This window comes from Centruroides vittatus, unplaced genomic scaffold (genome assembly GCF_030686945.1).
Source record: "Centruroides vittatus isolate TY-2023 unplaced genomic scaffold, ASM3068694v2 contig_1078, whole genome shotgun sequence".
NCBI classification, from domain to species: Eukaryota; Metazoa; Arthropoda; class Arachnida; order Scorpiones; family Buthidae; genus Centruroides; species Centruroides vittatus.
This window is the reverse complement of record NW_027120693.1, coordinates 333,177-347,420: the sequence shown is the minus strand read 5'-3', so window position 1 is coordinate 347,420 and position 14,244 is coordinate 333,177. Positions and strand designations below refer to the sequence as shown.

General features: G+C 35.1%; 1 protein-coding gene across 2 annotated transcripts in view; it reads right to left on the bottom strand.

Annotated features, from left to right (window-relative positions):
* Positions 1–14,228, bottom strand: part of LOC136973975 (solute carrier family 35 member F1-like) — a 192,396-nt gene extending 178,168 nt beyond the window's left edge. For both annotated transcript variants that reach the window (XM_067268751.1, XM_067268760.1), the window contains exon 1: positions 14,017–14,228. In XM_067268751.1, coding sequence (XP_067124852.1) covers positions 14,017–14,126 — 110 coding nt within the window. In that variant the 5' untranslated portion in view covers positions 14,127–14,228. The remainder of the gene's footprint in view (positions 1–14,016) is intronic.
* Between the last annotated feature and the right edge of the window lie 16 nt (positions 14,229–14,244).

The window sequence follows — 14,244 nt, the reverse complement described above, 5'->3', positions numbered from 1 at the left end:
GTCACCATTCTCGTATTTTCTTGTTTATGACTGATATATCCGCCATTTTATATACTCATAAGTACTGTACACATTGGCAAACCGTTAATATAACTTATGGATGTCCTTAAACTGCTTGTGGCTAGTGAAATGACAGATTGTAAGACTGCAATCATTTATTTTATTCGACAATTTTTCATGATTTACGGACTCGACCCCTTTTCGAGTCGATAAAAAAGTTATTCAAATAAAAAAAAAACATTTTTTTATAAATTTTTCTTGTTTAGAAGCAAATTAAGGAATAAAAAATTTAGATTATATCAGGAAACAATACGTAAACAACGATTTAATTAAGGTTACAGTTTTTAATTTAAGTAGTTAGTAGCCATTAAAGAATCCGATAGGTACAAAATGGCGTCGTTAAATACGTGACTAGAAAAAAGCGCACCCTAGCGGCGTTAAATGTACGATCGTTAAATCGAATTTTTATTGAGATATTTAACTAATAAAATAAACAAATTGCGATAGTTAATGTAAAAATTTCTTAAAAGTTAATATGGTGATTAAACCGTCACGGAAATTCACGCGACAGTTTATCAATCTTTCGAATTACGTGAGACATCGATTTGTGTCGTCATAAAGAAAAAGTTACGCGGGTATACGTTGTATGCCAGAACATTTATTATTTTACAAAGCATGTTTTTAATAGTTACCTCACGAAGAAGTATCTCTAACTCCTCACTGGCACGTCAAACCAAAGACTAAATGTGGCATTATACCCGTGACTGCAAACAAGAAAATGCTTTTCTTTCCCTATTCTTCTTTAATTTATATGTCAGAATTATGGCAAAATCATTAAAATGTACTTAACGATACTCTAAAGATAATAAAAACAATATAAATTATTTTCAAAGAAGTAAATCCTGACTACCCCAGATCATTAATTAATCAATAGCACCTATGCTAAGAATGATCTTAATGTTAATTTCTTTTTTAAACTGAAGATTTTTAAAAGAAATTTTACAATTAATTACATTTTTTTTCTTTATATGACGCGTGAAACGTGAGGATATATCATGAAAGATGACAAAAAAACTGTTTTAAATGACGAAATTCATAGATATAATCGATACTCCGCGATATCTCTCAAAAATCAATTACAAAATATGCCATAGAAGATTTGTTAAAGAAATAATCGCATTATAAAGATTATTTAAACAGATAAACATACGAATATATTTACATTCGCTGGTTTCTCTACTCTCAACCAATCGTCGCGAAGGAGGTTGTATCGCTGACCAATCCTCGCGAGCTTTTTATTCTTTGAATCTTAAGCGTATCGCAGAGGACTTGTTATGTTTATAAAAATTCATTTATACACTTTAATCTACATATTAATTTTAATTGAGAATTTTAGAGGATTTAATTAAAAAACCAAAATATATATTCCAAATTACTAATTTAATAATGAGAGACTAATTTAATTATAATTACTGTATATTATACGATTTTAGAAAATTGTTACAAGTTCTTTCATATATAAAGTTAAAGCTTTCAGCCATACCTTTATAAGTACGCGGCCATTGAAAATATAACTCTAATATAAACACAATTATAGTATACACATAATTAATTAACACGTAAATCAACTTGCAAGATTATTCTTAGCATACAAGTTTACCCTAATAACAAAATATCCACGTTTTAAAATTAAATTTCATCCCCGCTACACGATAGTTTCCTATAATCTTTAATCAAAGATCACTTTTTTTTTCATTCTTCCTGCTGAGTAATCCGAGGAAAGTAACCTTACACAAGTTAACAAAACAAAAACTTTTGCAGGAAATAATTATGCTTGAGATTTAGTTACTTGGCGTGTTCATCCTTAATTAATTGCACGAGTCAAACAGATGCCACGACCTCGTTCGCTACCAAAGCGTTAATGTAATATAGTGTATGATGGAACGATTCACGGTAAACCAACTGTGTACGATAACCAAAAATTCGATTGTCGTTTGCTCAACCTCTTAAATACTCTAGTTGATGCAAACGGGAGTGTCTACGAATCCATACATACATTACATACAATAAAAGCTGCAATAAAATACAGTATGCTTACAATACAATACAGCACGCTACAATATAAGCTGCAATACAATACAGTATGCTTACATAATTTACCTAGAGCAAAATGTAGTGTGAATTATACAACTTTCTCTTTAAATTGTACGGATTCTAGTGTAGTATACACTTACATTAGAATATTCTTATATTATTTAACCGTAGCTTCGGTATAACCAGCGTAACATTAGCGTAACTGAAAATGAATTACTTATCTTTAAAATAAATGGCATAACATTAGCTTTAGCGTAAATTATATAGTTATACATTTAGAATAAATTACATAACCTTAACTTTAGAGTTAACTGCGTAACTTTAGTATTAACACAACTTACGTAGCTATAACTTTGGATAAATTACATAAACTTCAAACCATACTTTATAGTAAATTATATAAGGTTACATTTAGTGAAAATATCGTATCTTAATTTTATTTGATGCATCGAAAAAGTATGGCATAAGAAAGTATAAGAGGAAAAATAATTACGGTCTTCGTTATTTATTATTGTATAAGAAACGAATGTTTTCCAGAGAGTTAACATAGAGCTACAATAAATTTAAATGTATTACGCTAGCCAATACTAAAATCGATAAAAATGAAATAAGTCTACATATTACGTTAGTGAATTTTCCGGTTATCGTAGTGGAACAAGCTTTGGATTGGAAAGAACAAATCTTATGCTTAGACGACAAAAGTTTTCGGTTCGTCATCAAACTATACAATCTCCTTTCCCCCTCTACAAAACTTTCATTTACTCGACTCTACTAAATCGAATTTAGAAGAAATACTGTGAATTTTCAGTTTGTATAAGCCGTAAAAGCAAATCGAAATTTGTTATATTTTCTAATATTTCCTTCCATATATTCAAGTATCTAGAAGTATTTGGCTACTAAGTATAGTTTTTAAAATGTGTAAAATGCCAAAAAACTGAATTATAAAAAACAGGGAACATTTATTTATGGATAGCTTTTCAAAATTTATACATACACGTACGTATGTGTTTGTGTGTGTCTTAAACAATTTATTCATTACATTTCCTAACTTTAGCGTTAGTTTATAACACACAAACTAAAGCAAAAGTTTCATAATCTAAAGGTAAAATAAAGAATTGAATAATTGCAGTCTAAGTTGCATAACCTTATTCTTGGAACAAACTGTAGTGTACAAGCATATTTTTAGAGGAAACTGAATTACTAATAGCTTTAGAGCAAACTGAAAAATGCTTCGTGAGCTTATGTAAAGGTACCTGGCAACACCAGAACAAAAGCTTCGAGATCTGGCAACACTTAAAGAGAAGTTTCCAGAGTCAAGAAGAAAAGACCACGTGTTAACGACAGAAATCAAAAGGCAGGAAAAGAAACTTTACACTTATATATAACTAAATTAAAAAAAAAAAAAAAAATATGTATATATCAAATACAAATATGCTTTATTCTATAATTAAATAAAGACTAATTATCTTTAAAAATTTCATTTTAAACGATACGTTTAATCCACAAAAGTAATATCATCTTATATATTCATTAAAATAAACTTCGAAAAGAATATTATCTGTTTATAAAATATTGTAAACATTTAAAAATTGAAAACGAAAATTCAAACAACGTTATTCCGTTCACGCAATTTTATTTTATTTATTTTAATTAAATGATTTTAATTAAAATTCAAATTTAATGTTTTATTTGCAATTCTGAATTATTAAATTGTTGTTTTTCGGTTACTAAAAATAGCAATTAAATAATGTATGAACCATTGTCAAGCACAGAAAATGATGCATTTAATTATAAATTACACTAATTACAATAAATATACAGATGGTAATTAATTGCAATAATGGAAACATAATGATATTGACAATCTACCTTTGTGTAGCAATGTTTATCGGGCTTTCAGAGATTCGTAAATGCACCTAACCTCTGAGGAGACCGTGATACAGTTTTAGTTTATTAGGGCCTTTTTGCGGCCCCAATACATTTAAAGCCTTTTACTCTTTCCTCTTTGTAGGCGCTAAAAAAGCCTTTATAATCACATCATGTGTTCGGCCAGGCTCACAATGCAGGCGGTTGCAGTTACCCTCCCATAGTGAGCCTAGAAATTGCTCGTGGAAAGTGTCTAAGAATTTCGATCTAAACTCGAATCTGGATCCTTCAGAGTAGCAGACTGGCGCATTTTCCACCTGGACTATCGACTTTTTCCTCCTAGCATTTCTTAATACACGAAAAATTCAATGGGATGAATAATTTATTGCGTAATTCCTCGTAAATGTCAGGCTCAGTAGTATTATTCCTGCTAGTCCTTTTGTGATAGGACTTGATGTGGATTACTAGTACACGTCACTCACATCTATAATACTCATTTCTTGCATACCCACAAGTGTTCTACGTTGTTAAATCAAAATTTATTATTTATTTTATTATTCATCACAAAAGGCACACAACCTCAGAACATGTTATTCAAATATTTTTACAATTATACAAAAGGAAGATTTTTTGGCAAAGTTCCTTCTATTTCGAAAGAACTAGTTTGGTACTTTGCAATTTGTTTAACACATCTTTAGAAACATATATTAAAAAATTACTTGGCGTCGTCTTATAATTTAATAACTTTTTCCCAAATTTTATTTCAGATATTTAAAACTTGTGGCCGAAAGGATAAAACCAGTAGGCCACGGGTTCGCTACGACAAACGTGCGTGATGTTATCTGTGTTTTCTTCACGTGTCTAACACCAGAATAGGGGTCAGTTTCCTCAAGAAAGACCCCAAGAGGCATCGCCTTGTGCAAATCATCCAAGTGTTGTGTTGCTACATCAACGTATTAAATTTATCCTTCATTTCACCAAACAGTTCTTCTAAGAGTACTCATCAAAAACTGTTAACATTAACAGTAACATTATTGATGTATTTTAACGTACACGTAAGCTATTATATAAACAAGTTCAAGTACAGTACATTTGTTATCAACACTTCCTCGTTTTTGGAGAAGAGTCTTTTAATGTAAACCCAGAAAATTACCAAGACGGCAACTAAATAAGAAAAATGGCCACGGTTTCTTCCCTAAGGTCATTTATAATAGTGTTTGAAAAATATGTTTGGCGGTTGCCACAGTTCAGCTAATTCACACATTACGACATTCATAGAGGAATAAAATCAACTGATATGAAAGATGCCAAGAAATTCGTGCAGCAATTTTTACAACTGCAAACAAAACTCAACACGTTTGTAAATAATTCATTTTAATCAAAAACTTTTTTATGCCAAGTAACAAATGTATTTTTTGTCTTTATCGAATAATTTATATTTATTCTAAAAACCTACTTCACGTGATTATTTATGGCACCGCTCTCACGTTGCTTCTTGTCATTATTCCTACTTTTGGAGGGCAAAAGTCGAAAAACTGACTGATTTAAAAAGAAAAAGAATTAGTTTCAGAAAAAGGAAAAAAAAGACCTAACAGACTTGAAAGAATGAAAAAATACATTAGGGGAACCATAAATTTATTCCGACCTCATTTTTTGGTGACTTGAACGAAAGTGGGTACAGGCAAGACTGAATATACATTTGACACAGCAGCAGAATTTGTTACGTACATATATATTGATACATTCAATAAAGTAAGACAAAAACACGTCACAGTCTCCGTTTTCGCCTTCAGTAACCCCCTTCTAGCATATGCATTAAGAAGATCCACACGAGAGAAAGGAAAAAACTAGAATTCGCCATATATACAAACACGGACCCTTCTAGTGCGAGAGTGACTCGCTACCACCCGGCCACACAAGTGGAAAACCAACATGGTGTAAAATTTTAATATATATATAATAATACACATGACAAAACACTTTCAATATGGCGCTTTCCACACCGTGACACAGACTGGAAAGCGCCATATTGATAATTTACAAAAAGTTTGCGGTGGCGCCATCTTTTGATTATTTGTGAAATTGCAATTGAATGAATACGTGCAAGGAAATATGAGGAGGAAAATCGATGCGAACAGTGGAAAGTTATGCACCGCTTCCTCCCAATGACATTACTAATCAATCCTATCGTGTCAGCGCCAAAGGATTAGAAACGTAGACCTGTCCTTTCCTGAAATTGTTACAATTCGTGTTCACGCGCATTCATTTGATTAAAATGTAATGGGATAAAAGGTAGGAACGTGCCACAGGAAGGTTACAAGTATTAAATGTCTGGTATAATACGCATTTCCGGTGAATTCCGGGAACGTTAGAAAAGTTGTTGTGAAAGAATATTTTTCGTTTTTCGCTCGATTGTCTTCCCCTTTTTCCATTAAGAAAATCCGAGAAAGCGATTAAACTCATTTTTGAAAGATAAAAATAATATTAAAAAAAAAGTGAATAGAAAAGGGAAAAAAGTATAGAAATAGTGGGATTTAACGCGACTAATTGGAGAAAGAAATCTACTGACCGGCTGAAAATCTTGGTAGAGCTTTGTGCTCAATCTTCTCTTCTCTTAGTTGTTCTTACCAACTAATCCTTAGATTTTCACGATTTCTGGACAAATTTCTACCCTTGGCTGTAAGAAACCAATCTATAACGATGCCGATTTTGGCTTCTTTATCTCCCATATCCGGATACAAACGTCCTTTCAACGATCCGAATTCCTTTAATTTAATAAATTAACTAAAGGGCTCTTAAACTTCTTTCTTCTTTTCTTACAAAATTCACTTTACAACATCACTTACTACAGACTACAATGCGTGGCAGTGTACTACCTAATTGCGATCAATATCCAGCCAAGGTACTCTTTCGATCATCCATTAAATATAAGGTTCTCGTATTTTCATTCTTCAAAAATTCAAAAGCATTTCTATGGATTATTTCTTCCCTCCACAACAATCTTGAGGATTCCTATTCAATTAACCAATAGGTAAACCGCTCGTCAAACATTAACCTTTGTTGGAAACTGAAATACTTGGCACCGTTCAAAAGTGCTCCAAGTATTTCAGTTACAATAGAGGTGCAATCTAACGAGTGGTTAGCCTACTGGTTACTCGAGTGAGAAAGTAAAAGGAACCCCAGAATATTGTCCGGTCCTGACACTCTTAGTAGTGCTCCAAGTATTCCAGTTACAATAGAGGTGCAATCTAACGAGTGGTTAGCCTACCGGTAAATTGAGGGAGAAAGTAATAGGAACCTCCTCGAGTCTTGGCACTCTTTGTAAAATGTCAAGTACTTCAATTACACTAGAGATTAATGTATAATGAGTGGTTTTCCTACTGATTAGTTAAGAAGTGACAAAGTAATAAGAAATGAATCGTTGCTGACGCTCTTCGGGATGCGCCAAGTACTCTAGCTACCAGAATGTTTACACTGGTAAATTTTATTTAACAGGTAAACTGAGGCGAATCGCTGGTATCCACACTCCTCCCAGACTTCGATAAGAACGTTTATGCGAGTTTTTACAAAATTTATTTCAAGGCATTTGATGTTTAAGATAATTTGAAAGATTTTTCTCGTTCCGGAAGATATTAAAAACGCTTTAAAATCCGATTTGGCCATAAAGCACGCTCGTTGGCGCTTGGTATCGAGTTCTTTTAACACTCGCCAGTTTAAACACGCTTTCCCTTCCTCTCTCTCTCCTAGATGTGAAATACGCGAAGAGATAGCAATGTGAAACGAGCGTGTGTTCGGTTCGTCGATTCAAATTTACCGCCTCGATTCATAGTTAAATAATGAAATTTTAAGATTCCTAACGGTCGACGGGTGGTGTTTTATTCAGCAAACTAAAAGTAATCGTCAATTCACACGAATACAGCTTTGAGAATCGGAAAAAAATGGCGTAAGGATGCAAAATGACGAAATAATTAATCAATAAATTCGTCGCAAATCAATAAGAATTTAATTCTGTTTAATTCCAGCGATTCTGTTGATATACATGGTGGCTTTTAAGATTTTACGATAAAAACGTTCCTATTCTTCCAATAATCTCTTAGGAAATATTGAAACCGTTTTTCCAGACACCACAACATCAACTAGACCCTCTACTACTGTTCATGCCATGCTGCTGCTCCATTATACCGTACAACAGCACCTAACAGCACGCTTACACAGTACACAGGAGCACTTTAGATGCTGTAAATACTGAAGGTGCTGATAGAACAACACGCAAGAAACTCGAGTATAAGTAATAACTACAATTTTACTCAATTGAAAAACCTTCGGTTATTCGAATAATTAAAAATTTGAAGCGTTAAACAGGAATATTTTTGTAAAATATCTCGTTTAACAGAGACATTCCGCTTTATACCGAAGCTTGTCACTTATTAAATGAGACTTTCCTGTAAAAATATATCTTGTAAAATTCGTTATTTGTCATCGTAATGTAATGTGTAATGCAGTCTCCCGGAAGACGTTAAATCGGGAACTCCACTGTATATGACTGCGGTTGATGTCGACGCTTCTCCGTAGATGCGTGCGAGGATGGACAGTAAAATCGATAGCGTGTTTCACACATATCGACATATTGTCTGTACTAAAAAGCGCTATTCTTCCGCTCGGGAGGCGACGAGAGAAAGAGAAACCCTACCAACAAAAGCCCTAGTCATTCGAAAGAAGAGGAGGAAGAGCGAGAGATCATTCGATCATCACCATCTTTCTTCTCTTACTACGAAATTGTTATTCCTCTATAACAACTCCAGAAGGGGGGATAGAATCCCAGACGCTAGTTTGCTACGTATGAACCATGGGACCCCTGTTCTAGAGCTAGAAGATGCCAGATTTCGGTGGCATCCGAACCAACGAGCGAAGAGATTACGTAGCGTGTAGAGTGGCAATTTTTACGAAAAATGTCGTTGGAATCGATCGACATCGAATGGCATGCCTCGCGTTATATACACATCTGTAAAGTCTAGACAGCACAGGCATTTCGAAGACAATCCCTCGAACGTGGTGAAAGATAGATGAGGTACTAAATCGACACTTTAGTTACACAAAAACTTAAGATTTCTTCGAAGAGTGGGGTAGAGAGGAGAAAAACATATGAAGAAGCGGGTTCGGGGGTGCAAACTTGAGCAGTGAAGTTTACTTCCAGGGAATATCGAAAAATAAATGAAAGGATAAAAGAGATGGAACCAATGTAAGAAATTCTATAAGGGAAAGTCTATCAGAAAGATCGGATGACAGAGTTTGCGGATTGGTTTTCTTATTACCTAAACAAATAATCGTGTTTTATGTAAGAATTTATAGAAATGGGGACATTTCGAAGACTTGAATCTACGAAAATATTACTTTCATTAGAAATAATTAAGAAATTAAATTAGAATTTATAGAATATTGTAAAATAGAATCTGTAGTATTTGTTTCTCGTCTCTTAATGTAATAAAATAAAGAAGTTCCATGATAAATGATGATGAAGAAATGATATAATGGATAAAGAATTGTGAAAGATACGTTCTACGCACCGCTAACAGTTGAAAATAGTCTCCAACGGTGGTACAATTGGAGCTAGTTTAGCGCTCGACCCTCCTCCCTGCCAGGTGGGAGGGTGGAGGAAAGTCACCCCCATGGTGAAGTTTTTCTAAACGAAGGGAAAATCGATGGAGAAGACGACCGTTTATCGAGACAATCTCGGATGTTTGGCAGGAAGGAGAAAACAATTATCCCGCCTTTAAATCGGGCAATTAAGCGCCATTCTACCAGACGACCTTGGCCTCTTCCAGTTAATCGCCCCCCCTTTTAAAACAATTTTACCGCACTCCCCTATCTAAATCAATCGTTCTTCTTCCATCCCACGGTTTTTTAATTTAAAAAAAAAATCGAAGGGAGACATATTGAGAGGGAGCCAACTAATCTGGCTCCATCTAGTGGGAGGCCTACGAGTAAATTTTACGCGCAAAATCTCGTAACCTCCGAATAACAGGTTCCTCCCAGAAAACAAGCAACACAATTCTATATCCTGACTCTGATATGGCTCGTCATCTCGATGAGGCGAAAGGTCATGTTAATAGTCTCAGAGCGGCATTTAGGGAGTAAGAGGGGATGCTTCGCTACAGAGATCCTCCCTCCTGTAATACATTTAGTCGCGATCTCGACATCTTGTTTCAGATCTGGCGCCTGTTTTTGCGCTAATAAATCCTGCAGGTGGCTCATCTCCTCCCATTAGAATCGCCCCTAGGTCGAGTGAGTCATCATTTATCATCGACCCTGAGGATGACGTGTGTTATATTTTCTTCACGGAATCTTCCATCCAAAAAACTAAATCATCATTAACGAGTCGTAGTTTATTTATTCCTTACGCCACAAAAAATTAAATGATCATCAAACATTAAACAGAAGTAGCGAGAATTAACCAAGGAAGAAAAGAATAGGAAAAAACACAAGAAAATATCATAAAAAGAAACTGGTTAACGTTGCAGAATATGTGCAACCTCCAAAGCAATCAATACGATTTATTTATGAAGTAAACTATGTAAATAATTAAATAAATAAATAAATATATACATATATATATATAATATATAATGGTATAAGTAAATAAAGAGAGAAAAAATAATTCTATAAACAGATATAGTTATTTTCTTTATTAAAAAACAAAATAAAATAAAATAAAATAAAATTTTAAACGTTAACGAACGATTTTTCATCGGATCTCCAACCTTGTTGAAGATCAGATTAAACTCAAAATGGCGGATCGAAAATACTGTATTTAAATATTTAATTGTTTAAAGTGAAATTTTACACCTATTGACAGTTATTACGACTTCTCGAGTTAAAATTTAATTAAATTAATTCAAAAAGCTAATAATTATCGTTAATTATGTGTGGTACGATTTTTAACTCGGGCATTAAGGAGCTATTAATGTGTTATAGGCATTACATTTACAAGGAAATATTTGATACATATGTATATCCTGAGTATAGAAGGAGTATACAGATTTTAATTCCTTTTATGTAGCCATATCCTGGTGTATGTCATATAAAACCCCTGTATACAGTCACTATCATACAAAACCTCTGTTCAGTTGTACGCTGAAGAATGGTGTGAAGAACCCTCTATAAAATCGTACTGACATACATGTGCCCATCAGTAAGAATTCTATACATGTATGGGTATTAAAAGTTTAGATTTAGAAATCATAAGACCATAAGACTACATGTCATAGAAAGTACGGCACGTATACTACATTGCATCCTATACATCTTAGAAATTATACAGCATGCATATGTTCGTGTAGAATTATATAGATCTTATATAGATGTTTATCCTTAAAGACTAAAAATAGTAGAAAGTATGCTATATGGATCCCTTACAAGTTCAAGTAAGTATTCATAATAGAAGAGTCAACCTTCTAGAATACTGATAAACATCCTTTCTAAATTTAGAAAGACTATTGTTTGATGCTGAATAATCAATATTTTAGGGTTTAAAAAGGGAATGAAATTAGTACAAGAGTACAATTATTTTGTGAATTTTATAATAAACCGACTCCCTTATAAAATTTTTGAATACATCAATTCAATCTCCGCAATTCGATCGATTGTACAAGCAGTTATCCAAAACCTAGAATTATCTGCATTTGCTATGTAGACTATTCTTGTACGAGTTTAAATTTATCTTTCCTGATTCACTCTGGCTTTAAACAATTGGGCATAAATGCATCTCGAAGTGTAGAGAACCACAAAAAACCCCTTCACACATTTAACCAAGGTGGATTTATGAATTACACGCTTCGTTCCTCCAAAGAACTGTTATAAAATTCAGAAGAAAAGCCATTCCTCTTGGTAGTGGTTTCCGATTAAAACCACATGACCCTATTGTGGACATCGTCTAGAAGAATCTCCCCAGTTTCTTTCCACATCTTCAACGAATCCCCTTATTCTGTTTGGTGTAGGCAATATAGAAAAGGGGCGAGTAGGGTTGCATCCATTTATATTAATATTTATAAAGCATTTAAATGGAATCGGTAGCGGCCGAATCCATTTAAATGCTTTTGTGGAAGGGCCGCTTACCCGAAATGCCACTGTGACAAGATACAGGATTCGATCGATAAAACGGACATCGCTTCCCGCCTCCAATCTCGTCGTACACACTTTTGGCGCGAGACCAGTCGCCTTCGCTTTTAAACTGACCCTCTTCATCGCGCCATCCACTCATCATCTTCGATTCTTCCATGGATCTTCAAGCGATGCCTATTGCAATAACGTTAAAACTGATTCTAAATAAAAGGTTCCAACTTCGTAACTCTCCAGACCAGGTGTAAGTGATTATTGATGGGGTCACTTCTGCAGTTCGATGTGCCATTACCATCCTTCGTTGAACCTAGACGTTAGTTAAAGTTACTTTGGCACCTTCTACGTAGTTCTTCTTTAAGTGAGGGAAAAGAATCTAACTCGTACACCTGCATCATATCACTAGTGAACTGATAATTTATGTTAACAAATACTGTGTGCAAAACATTACGCTTTACAATAAAAAATGGTTCAACACTTTTCTCTCTCCTGCTATAAGGTGGATTTAAATTCTTGCATCTATTCGATATTATAATCCCATGATTATCTAAATTTTAGTCGATTATATTCATGTTTACCATATAAACATCACATGTATCTAGTTAAAGACATGTTCGTTCACCTCAAAATATAGGAGAAAGTCTTCTCGAAACCACTACCACACTGAACGTCTTAATAACACCATGACCTAGCTGAAGATATGCAAAGTAGTCTATAAGCTAAATAATGTATTCACAGTCTTATACGGACGTGTTACATTCGTTAAATCATCCGAAAATATAAAAAATAAATAACATTTTAAAGAATTCAAGAAGTCGAGTACAGAAGAGAACAATTGCACAAGTTGTAAAGAGTGGTGGAGCATCAGTGACGGAAGAAAAGTACAGAATTGTACAGAAACTTCTGTACCGTAGCGTGTGTTCGATCCCGTGTTTCGTAGGCCACAGACCCGAAGCGAAAATATCACCATAAACTGCGCAGCCACGGTCGACGACCAGACGTGTACGGATGGAGACCAACATCGTCGGCCATCGATATCGACCGGGTGGCACGAGCCGCCGTAACGTAAATTTATAACGTAATTTCCGTTTAGAGAAGATTCTACTAGGCTACAGCCATCGGAGAAAGGCGAAAGAATCGTTTCTCGCATCACTCGAAGGGATGCTGCTAGAGAAATCAATCCTTGAATCGCCAACTTCGAGATAATCTCAAGTGAGCCGCTCTTGAAGGCCCACCCTTTGAGGCCTTCGGGAAACTTTTAGAATTGCTATTTTTTCTTGGTAAATGACGTGGAGCGAGATTTCCGAAGACGTCGGGGATGCTGTAGTCGACGTACGTTTCACGAAAATGGCGTTAATCTCGCTCGGATGAGTACGGAGAGGTATCTTCTGCCTCTTTGTAAAGTGCTTCTTACGTGCGGTAGGGCATGAAAGAAGTTTAAAAAATAAAAAGAAACGAGCCTTCGACCATACAAATTACACAAGTGATGGATAATCTAAACGGATAGCAATACATGCCGCTGCTCTGTTTACGTCACATGCCGATACATCGCTGCGATTTTTTACTCACGGGGCCGCTTTTCCTGCATAATTTGGGCAGGGTATCGTTGGTTAAGGAGGAAAACTGTTAATTTTTCAACGCTAAGCTTTATTAAGGTGCAAATTCCTCATAAACGTCAAATTACGCATCTCCGACGAGACCGAAATCGTACTTTACGCCGGCGTGACAGAACCTCCGGAAGTTGACGGACGTTCCAGTTCCGGAAGAGAAATTCTCACGAGGGCCCCCTTTTGGAGAGAAATGGCACGAAGTCATATTTATTTAATTAATAAACTTTTGTTTTTTTAATCCGAAACGATTCGAGCCCCCTGGAGGTAAAAACAGTCAAAACACGACGGGGGAAAAATATTCTAAATCCTATACACAAATATATTATCCACCTACCATTTTCCTAATTGAGAGAAGTAGGCGCATATCCTACGGGCCAAAGTAGCGGAGCGTCTGCTGGAAGACGTGGATTCCTCGTCGTAATCGCGTTGTATATCTCCATCCATGTGCACTCCTCACTGTTAGAAGCCGACCGCTCGGCACCTCTCTTCACTCTGTCCGCGGCGCATCGCCGTCCGACGCCGCACCTTTCTCGGCGCGACCCCTACCGCCCGTCTCTTTACT